Below are 10,608 nucleotides of genomic sequence, written 5' to 3' on the forward strand. Positions count from 1 at the left end.
ATGGCTCTGTAGAACAAGACCCATATGTCAGTGTGGAGCTCGTTTTCTGAGGAGACTGTGGAACATCTGTTTATAGAGAAATAATGACTTTGACCAGAATGAGTTATTCATGCTGTTCTGCTTGGGTTGAATATGATTTGGAAAAAGATTTAGGTTTGAGGTTTTACAGATGCAAATTATTCACTCACTCACTCCCTCCTTAAATATTATATACATACAATTTATTTTAAAAGGCCACTTGAGTATTGTCTTTTGTATATTATAGTATGGGGATGTAAGTGTGGAAAATGTTGCAATAATGGCAACACATGGGGTCCTGGTACTAAAATACTATAAATGAGAAATTACTATAAGCATGTGTGGATTTTTACCAGCCCATTTTTAAGGTTATACACTGTATGGACAAAAATGGACACCTGTATGGATATGGTTTACATGGGTTGGTGTGGAAAATCTTAAATAGCCTGCAATAGAGCGCTGAACTAAACCCTATTGAACACCTTTGGGATGATTTGAAACTGTGACTGCACCACAGGCCTCCTTAACCTATTTCTGACTTTACTATCACTTGTGAATGAGCACAAATCTACACAAGAACACTCCAAAGTCAAGTGGAACATCTTCAGAGAAAAGAAGAACTTATAACAGCAAATGGGAAGTGTCTCTCTCAGGTGTCCACAAAACTTTGAACATATAGTCTATATTACATTTCTTTTTTATACAATTTTATGTGCTTTCTCCGTGGATTAATCAGGTGCACCTAAAAATGTGACTACTGCTTGGTTGTCGGCTGATTTGAGTATTTCAGAACTTTTTTACAAAATGGTGCAAAAAAAAAAAAAATCCAGAGTCAAAGAAGGCACATTTGAAATGACATTTATCATTCTGTACAACATGTATAAAAAATAGTCATACAGTAAAAATATGCACATATAAGACATCACTATTGCACTATTTAAGATAAAGGGGGAAAAATATAGAACTTTTTTTTACAATGGTAATATAGTTGAGAAAATATTTTGACACACTTAATGGTCCAAATAGGTTACTTTTCAATGAGTTTAACAAAATAAAAAATATTAAAATTCTTAAGATTGTCACTACTAAGGTTTTCATTGCATTTGTACATTTGGCAGAGGGATTTACAATCGAGACAGAATACAAATCGAAGTAGACGGCTTAGACATCTTAACCACTGAGCCATAACTGACCTACCACTTGTTTACTGAGCAGTTGCCAGGTTGCAAAAGGGAAAGGGGGGGTGGAATAGATCTGAAATGAGTGCAGCAGCATGAACCTCAAAGGACCATGCTGAGGCTGAATAACATCACCTCATGCTGTGGTGGAGACTGTTATGCCAATGTTCCGTCGGTCGTTTAGGCAGGAGAGCCGCCACAGGAACGTGCAGGACTTGGAATTCCCACAGTGCACCTCACCTGTTTACGAACTATTCTGGGCCGGGTCTGTCACTCGGGACAAATGAGGGAGGAAACCATGTGCTGTGCATCAGTTTCAGCCGCTCTGGTCAGAAACCTAGAGGCTGGTTCTAAAGTTGGTACAGACAATGTATGACTATCCAAGATTTACAGTATGTGCAAGTATCTATGATGACCCAAAAATAAAATAGAATTTTACAAACCCATTCTACATTAGGATGTTTCAATTTTAGGTTCCACAAAAAAAGAATTTCAGCTTCAATGATCAAGAATGAATTTCATGTGAATGGTTTAAACTAAACTTCTAAGACCAGTTTTATGCATCACATCCTTCCCTCTAACAAGTTTTGAGTCTATTCCAATACAGAAAGTTGTATTTCAAATTCATCTTCTTGTCCCATGTGTTGGAGAAGTAAGTCAATTGGCAGAATATCTGATCCGAACACAAGAGCTAATGTACAGCATCTTTTACATGTAACTGGTAACCTGGGAAAACATGTTTAATCATGATTACAAACAATCAGTTTAGTCATTTCACTACAAATCCACTGCTATCTAACAACTGGTTCAAAGCATGGCATTTGATGTACAAACCTTATGCTTAGCTAGTAAAGTTTTACATCCAGTGGGTTTTTCCAGACCCAGTTACTAGTTACCAGGTTTCTTGGTGACTAAAATAGGAAGTTCCTTGAGTTAGGACAGTGTCCCTAAGTGCTTTTCAATCCAACACCTAATTTCCATTGCTGCATGAAAAAGTGTCTTTAGTCCCTCATAGAATGCAGCAGAAGATGCTGCCATTGTTATGGCAGCCGCTCTCTACCGTAGCAGTGATTCTGCTGGTCATGCTAATGGCGAGGTGGGCAGGGCGCGATGAAGGCGCAGAGCTTGGTGGATTGCTCCCGAGAGGACGAGGAGGAGGGTTTTCCAGAACCCAGCTTGTGTTTGATCTGAGTATGAAATGAATGGATGTTTAAGTTTAATGGCTTGTATTTTTCCCCAACAAAAGCAAGAACACAGACTTATACACTTACCTGTGTGTGAGCAGAGTATTGCTGAGCACCACACACTCTTGGTTGAGGGGGTCAGCGTATATGTGGGGTTTGTTGTTGTCAGGGTAGCCCTGGTACACCAGGTTTTCCTGGATCACACCTCGTACCTGCTCTTTCACAGAGATGGCACAACCCCGCAAAGATTGCACACGATTCCTCAGAACCTGGAAATAAGGAACACGAGCAAGGAATCAATATCACACATGGAATACAATAATCTGAATTCTACATATCGAACCATTTTTGTCAGAGAAAAATCCAGAGCAAAACTTACTTTTACATCTGCGCTTTCCATCAGCCCTATTCCAATGGCCCCGTTTCCAGTCACATCGTTTTCCACGATCTGCCCCTCACCACGGAAGCACACACCATGGTACCTGTTACCGTAAATGCCATTACCTCGCAGCTCCACTCGACATTCTCGGTCTATCGTGATTCCGGATCTTCCGTTACCGTGGACGCAGTTGCTGACGAGTCGGGTCAGCTGAGCGCTCTGAACGATAGCCACGCCCGCCGCCCGGTTGCTCGCCACCATGTTTCCCACCACGTTCAGCGCCTCACTGCTTTTCACATACACACCCACTGCTGTGTTCAACAGACATGGAGCAACCATTCAGTGAAAATCTCGTATTCAAACTTAAAAACAGTGAAATATAACAGAATATTTAAAAGAGAAGGACAAGAGCACTTTTAATACATATCTGTTGCTTGAAGAAAAAAACAGAGATAAAGGGTTATTTATTTTCTGAGAAAAGAAGCTCATGTTATTTGAGATTTGGGCCACACTTTCATTTCATTTGCTAAAAAACAATTCCTTAGCTTCCTTTTACTTTTTTAGGAAAAAGGCAGTCGTGTTATAAATGTACCTACAAGATCCCCAAGGACTACTTTCTAACCCTAGGTTCTAGGTAGGAAGGATATTACCCAGAGATACAACCAAGTGATCGTGGAGATTGAGAGATCCACAGCCTAGATGTGACGAGCTGTACACAGGAAGATTATAGCCTGAATTTATTCAACAAAGCTGATCTTAATGATCTTAAGAGCCGTATTAAATCCTGTCCTGTATGGATTTGGCCAAACAGTAAACTAGACAGTGAAGCATGGTGGTGGAAGCTACATGCTGAGAGTTACGCTTGGCAGCCTAGCTAAATCCCTGATTAATTCCTTTAACATGAATTAGTAACAAAACTAATGCCAATACCTGCTGCTTCTTCTCCTTATATAATTTATTAAAAATAAATGACACAAAATGACACTGGTTCTCACCTCCGTTTTTGCTTATGCAGTTATTCTCAACTAAAGCCACAGTGATTGGACGGCGAGTTGAAAAACGTTCATCCTCACTGTCCATGTCGCTCTCCCATGCTAGCAGCTCGCCTTCATCGTGAAAGTTCTCCTGGCCTCCTCTCTCCCGCTCTCCTCCTCCTCCACCTCCTCCTCCTCGCTCACTGCCTGCTAAAAATGCAGGGTCCTTCCGGCAGAACACTGCCAGCCCATACATGCGGTTATGGGTTATGAAGTTTCCGATCAGCTGCGGGAGACTCGATAACATCACCCACACACCACAACCCCTGTTGCCTACCAGAATAAACGTCAGAGAATTGAAAGGTTTAGGATTCTCCTGCTCAGCAATGTTAAAAGTATGCTTGAATGCTACTTTAAATGTTTAACATTTAATATTAAATAATACATAAATGTATCTATAGGTTTACCCCAGTAAAAATTCCACACAATTTAATTTCATCAATCCATCTAGCTAGCCAGGGGATTACAAGCAAATTTACTAGTAGCTAGATTTGCTCACTCTGAACTGACAATTTATCAGATTCAGTGACCAAACCATTAACAATCTATTACAATCCAACAGTAATCACTGTATACTCTTAACATCTATGATGAACTTATAATTTAGATAATTTAGCTGTTCTGTAGCCTGTGTAACATCTATATAAAATAAAATTAGATAATGTAATCACATACAGGTAGGGGATTTCTGATCATTCTAAAGAACAAACAAAATCATTTGGACGTATTTTATAAGCGAAATAGTCTTGAATGTCTCTCCTCGCTATTAGTGATGCCCAGGAGAAAACATAAGGCAGGAAGTGCTTACCATAAATGTGATTGCCCTCGATGAGGCCCTTTCCTCTCTCCCCGACCACCACGCCGTCAGAGTAGCCATGGCAGATGAAGTTATTGCGCAGGACTGGATCTCCTCCTCGGCGGATGTCCGCACCACCCCATTGATTCTGCCTAATCACATTTTCTATTAAGGAAAAACAAATCGTACAGTCAGACAAACTCAGAATAAATTCAGAATAAAAACAGGTTTATACCTGCTTGAAATTTCCCTTACATCTATATAATTTTCAAATAAAACACTGACCGGGTACCTTTTACGTTACATTTTACTCATGTTCTTATCTATCATCATATCATTCAGTGTGTTGGTGCACGTTTTACTTCTCTAATACACTGGTCGGCTTTTATTGTTCTGCTTTCTCGTCTTAATAATCCATAATCAAGAAATAAATAAAAAAAAAAATTATTATGATTGCTTTAGAAGGCTAAGAAGGTCCTGGAAATGTGCATTAACCTCGTTTGCTTCTTCAATCAATCAGCATAATGTATATAATCAGACATAATTGATGATTAGACCAACCAGTAATCAGTCCTCTTCCGTTCTCGTTAACGGCGATGCCAGCAGCAAGACCTTGGAATATGTGATTTCCACTGACAGAAAGAAAAAAAAGAAGTAGGAAATGAGGGTTTGTTATGTAAATGTTTTTGCATTTAAGCATTATTAATTATATTTCATCCAAGGCCTCACGACTATCTGCATGTGAGGCGGATTGTGATCAAATACAGTTAGATACTGTAGCTGTTTTAGTTTCTGATCACAACTCAGCTGCTGGCTGAGAAAGTAATTTTCAGCCTGCAGGCTGACATGATACACACGATAGTCCTCGAGTTCAATTCTATTCTATTTGTAGAGCACGTTTAAAAATGGACAATGGGTATAAATTGATTGCCGACATAAACGGTTTAAGAATAATATTTATAGGTTGTCAATGTAGATAACCAGATAAAGATAATACAGAGGCTTGTATAAAACAAACACAGACAGACAGACAGACAGACAGACAGACAGACAGACACACACACACACACAGACACACACACACACACACAGACACAGATTCTTTGCTACCTGACCACAGGATTCCCGTTGTAAAGAATGTAGACTCCGGCCTCTTTGTTGCCGTAGATCTGGTTGCTGCGGATGGATCCTTTCCCGTTGCCCAGGACGACGATCCCAGAACGTAGGCCGCTATGGATTCTGTTACACTGCAGCAATGTGCAGAGGAGAGAAAAGAGAGAAAAGACAGATTAACAGTATGAGAAATAAGAAGATCTAACTTTAAAAGTTTTCAGACTATCAAAGCTGTTTTTTTACCAGCTACAATGAAGAGGAGATATGCATCAGGACAACCAAGTGTAAATAATACTGTATATATTTTAATCAGAAATGTGTGGCAACTAGCTCAGAAAACTTGGTGGGAAGTTAACAGTTACCAGGATTATAGGATTGGCTCCTTTGCGTATGTCTAGTCCTGCTTCACCGTTTGAGTGGATATTGTTCTCAGCGATGAGGCCTTGAGCGGAGAGCCGCAAGAAAACACCAGATGCTCGACACCCACTCACTTCATTGCGCAACATCACCATCTAACACAGGAAGAGAGAACTTCCGGTAAATATGTTACAACTTCCCAAGATGCATTTTTTCTTAAATTGAACAATGTGTGATATGCTACATCAATTCCCTTTCCTACACTGTTCCTAAGAGCCTGTATTGTGGCCAGTGTTTTCCCCTAGAGAGACAAAAAACGAGAATGTTTATGCTGGTTGATTTTAACTCACGTAGAGCAGGATTACTTAGCAGAAATAATCCTGAGAATTCTGTTGAGGAAACATAGTTCCCAAAATATCTCTGCCTATTCATATAACCACAATCCTATACCCTAAAGAAATCCTAAATACCTATATGTGGGAACATGTCCTCCCATCATTAGATAGGATTTGTGTAGTGTACAGTGCGTGTATAGAACAGAAAAAAATTACAGATGCTAATGCTATAATTAGCATTAGCTACAATTGGATTAAATTTTTGCATATAGCTAAAGCATATAGCCAAAGAATGTGATAAAACGGATGAGATGTTCATGATGAGATGAGATGTTCACCATCATCATATATAACAAGCATGAGATAGTAAGAAATAAACCAAACTGAACAACAGGGTGATGATATACAACAATCAATTATGTATAAACATGTGTTTAATGTCATGGAATGTCTGTGAAACAAGTTAGACCCTGTTATTATTAATACCATAGCAGCTATAAGTAGAGATACTGTCACTATAGATACAGTCAGTTATTATAAACCTGTGATTTACCTTCACTATTGTCCAAGCTGCTAAATCAAGGTTTAGTCACACCTTGAGCCACTGACTCAGTCCTGAGACACAGAACTAGATGCACTCACTGAAGAAAGTAAGGTTAAGATATATATATATATATATATATATATATATATATATATATATATATATATATATATATATATAAACCTACACTGAATATAAGACTCTTCTATCCTTTAAGTCTTAATCTAAATGATGACATTTGATTACACCCAGTAATAACCAGGTTTTTTTACCACGTTTTCCAATAATACTGGTCTTTTATTGTTTATATAAAAGTTCTGTTAGCCAGAAAGTTGATGTCTCTTGCTTTGTTTATCTTTACACTTATAGAATTTTGCTCTTTTCCAGAGCGACTTGCACTTATCTTATTTATACAACTAAGCAGATAAAAAAAGACCTTGCTTAAGAGCCCAGGAATGGCAGCTTGACCGTGCTGACATTTTAACTCACAACCTTTCAGTCAGAAGTCCGATGGCTTAAACACTGAGCTAGCACTTCCCCACCTTGGCATACTGGATGCAGCGCACTGCATAGTTGAGTCCTCGAAACACGTTGGCTTCCAGTCTCGCCTGGGCGTGGTTACACAGATGAACGCCCCCTTTGCCGTCACGCAGCAGGCAGTGGCGCAGTAAGCACCCTTGCACCGAATTTGACAGCTCTTGTGCCTCCGCATCCCTCTGCAGCTCTGCACTTAGACACAGCAGCACAGGAAACATAGAAAAATCAGGCTTTCTTGGCTCCGAGAGGTGCGCAAGACCATGCTCCTCGTAGGAGAGCGTGTAACCCAGATTATTTCCATTCTCAATTTTTTCATCGTCGCCAGAATCGCTCGAAGTGTCCATGCTGTCGTCCTCGATCATCGTGCCCTCCTGGCCTGAAAGCAGACCACCATTAAGGGGTTTCGATTTGGTCCAGCTACTTTCCCAGTCTATGTCCTGTTTAGTCCAGTCCTCTAGGGGAGAATCTCTGGGACTGACTCCACCCAAGTTGTCTTTGGCGTCCTGACCACGAGTAGACATGGTTGAGACAGTTAACATTTTGGCCAAAGCGGCCAGGTGTCTACAAGCCCAGTTGCGCTCAGAAACCGGTGGACCTTCCACAGTGACAGAGGCAGAGTCGCCACCGGAAAACTCACAGCTGTCCAATAGACTGATGGCCACACCCAGAAAGTGAGCAGAGCTGCCTTGGGCGAATGAACAGAAGCGAGCCTGGCAGGTGCCCGGTCCTCTGACATGCAACTGGCAGCCTTCGAAGTTGCAGTTGTCCAATTGGACATGACCTGAAGATGTCTAGTAAATGCAAAACAGAATAAAGTAAGGTATTTCATGAAGAGTGTGTAAAAACAATTTAATTGTGCTGGAACACCTTTTGTCAGATATTTTACACTGGAAAGTTCACATTTGCATTTTTGTTTCAAGGCAATAAACAGTTTAACTTTCTAATAAGAGATAATATAACTGTGAAGTGTGTGTATGTGTGTGATTGCTTACTTTATACACCACTGGTGAGAACCAGGCTGGCATCAGAACTAAATTACATAGCCTGGCAGTCAGACACTGCTGATCAAAGCTCACCAGCAAAGCCACATCCCCAAGCTTCCCCATTCCCACAATCTCAACAGGGACTTTTAAAGTCACCTCTGCCTGCTCCTCATATATACCCGGGTGAAGCAACAGTCTATCATATGGCCCTGCAGTCGCCAGTGCCCCTCTCAGTGTCTCATAGCCATGCCCAGGCACGGAGCCCACATGCCACACTTTCCTGTCCTTCCTGCGCCGGAACAGGTGCAGGCAGGTAGATGAGTGGAGCTCAGCTCCATTCTGTGTCCATGTGCGGCTGGCCAGTGCCTGCTGGCGTAGTGCCTCGCGCCAGGATGGCGGTGCCAGGTGAGGTCGGCGTGGCCAATTTGGATGCCGCCACTCTGGAAGGCCCAGACACAGCTGGCGCCAGCGCGTGCTATCCAGGCTCAGTATGAGTTCCCGCCATGCATGGCATACCAGGCAACAACGGCCCAAGTCAGCCAGGGGTAGATAGGCCAGGATGAGGCGCCACAGCTCTGCAGGCACGCTGGATGCCTCCATCGCCAGCACAGGCTGTCAGGGCAAATGCAGAATCATCACCTGGAAGAGAAGAAATTTATTTGTATAGGCAAAAGCAATATAAATGTTTATGAACGTGCATGCTGTTAGACGTGAACAGATCTATTTTAGGTTTTATAAACACTGACCTCCAGGGACATGCAAGTTATAGATTCCCACATTCTCTACACATATCGTGTCTATATATGCATATATCTTCTTAGTGTACTTGCACATCAGCTTCTGAACATTTTTAAAATGTCCAAAACCTTTATAATTATTTGTTGCACTTACTCAACAGCTTCTGCACAGCTCCCTGCCACAGCCTTTATATTTATTTGCTATGCATATATTTGCATATGTACATATATTTACATTTACATAATTATCTGCACTTGACAGTTTGCACAATTGATACTGTTTTGCACTGCTGATGTCAAACTGCATTTCGTTGCTGTGTACATGTACTATGACCAGCAAGTTCTATCTATCTATCTATCTATCTATCTATCTATCTTGCATCTAACAGGTTACTGTTGTGCACATCGCCTACAAAATGCAATCTGATTCTGTCATGAAAACAATCTCAGTGCACATCCAGTGGTAATCAAAAGCCGTATGCACGTATACCTCTGATGCAAAAAAACAAAAAAAACAACAAATGGCCCGAAACAGCAGCAGGAAGCTTCTGGTGCAACTTTTGAGCTTCATGCTAGGGCACTGGAAGAAGCATCAACGCGGTACGACGATAAAAAATAATATTTCGAAACGCATGAATAGATAGTAGAAGAGGATGAAACCTACCTTCATTCTCGAATGCGCCTCTGCTGCTTCATGTTTCAAAGCCAAACACTGAGCCGCTCGGAGCGCGTGAACATCACAAGAGCCCTGTTTTCCTCGCGCCTGCGCCCGTTTGCTGAAGGCGTGGAAACAGTGAAAGGGGTGTGGTGTAAACGCGCGTTCACAAAAGGAGGCGGAGTCAATGGGTTGCTGCTTTCTATTATTTATGGAAATTGTTTTTTTTGTGCTCTATTTATATTCAATTAGAAAACACATTATATTAATATTTATTATTTTTATATATATATATATATATATATATATATATATATATATATATATATCTCAATATTTCATATAATGTTATTGTTATAAATTATAATATATTCACATTTTATATATATAATGCGATGTGTATAATATATATTTAACAATGTATTTTCTTTCTTGCTTATTCTGGCAAGTTAAAACTGCTGTTATTGTTTTTTAATCTAAATTGTATATATAATAAAGGTTAATTTTTTCCAGAGAGAGAGATTTGTACTGAGACAAAGGCCAGAGACAAGAGACGAGGACAAAGACAGATAGAGAGACAACAGACAGATAGGAAAATATGTGTGAGAGAGAGAGAGAGAGAGAGAGAGAGAGAGAGGAACCGAGAGACAGTCAGGGGAGAGCAATAAAAAGTGATACTAAGACAGAATATAGGACAAAGAGAAAAAAAGAGAGAGAGGGAGAGAAAGACAGACAGACAGATACACAGTGACACTGAG

General features: G+C 40.5%; 1 protein-coding gene across 2 annotated transcripts; it reads right to left on the bottom strand.

Moving 5' to 3' along the window:
* Positions 1 to 860: 860 nt before the first annotated feature.
* Positions 861 to 9,996, bottom strand: fbxo10 (F-box protein 10). Of its 2 annotated transcripts, none has more exons than XM_046842684.1 (11): positions 9,860 to 9,996; positions 8,468 to 9,097; positions 7,481 to 8,266; positions 6,065 to 6,214; positions 5,700 to 5,836; positions 5,151 to 5,221; positions 4,602 to 4,754; positions 3,755 to 4,066; positions 2,760 to 3,067; positions 2,468 to 2,649; positions 861 to 2,383 (listed from the first exon to the last, which is right to left on the bottom strand). In XM_046842684.1, exons 2-11 carry the CDS (start codon positions 9,056 to 9,058, stop codon positions 2,206 to 2,208), a joined length of 2,868 nt encoding a protein of 955 aa, XP_046698640.1. In that variant the 5' UTR covers positions 9,059 to 9,097; positions 9,860 to 9,996; the 3' UTR covers positions 861 to 2,205. The 2 variants fall into 2 exon arrangements, with proteins under 2 accessions (XP_046698640.1, XP_046698639.1); XM_046842683.1 differs by having other exon boundaries at positions 2,760 to 3,070.
* Between the last annotated feature and the right edge of the window lie 612 nt (positions 9,997 to 10,608).

Source organism: Silurus meridionalis, chromosome 28 (assembly GCF_014805685.1).
Source record: "Silurus meridionalis isolate SWU-2019-XX chromosome 28, ASM1480568v1, whole genome shotgun sequence".
Taxonomy (NCBI): domain Eukaryota; kingdom Metazoa; phylum Chordata; class Actinopteri; order Siluriformes; family Siluridae; genus Silurus; species Silurus meridionalis.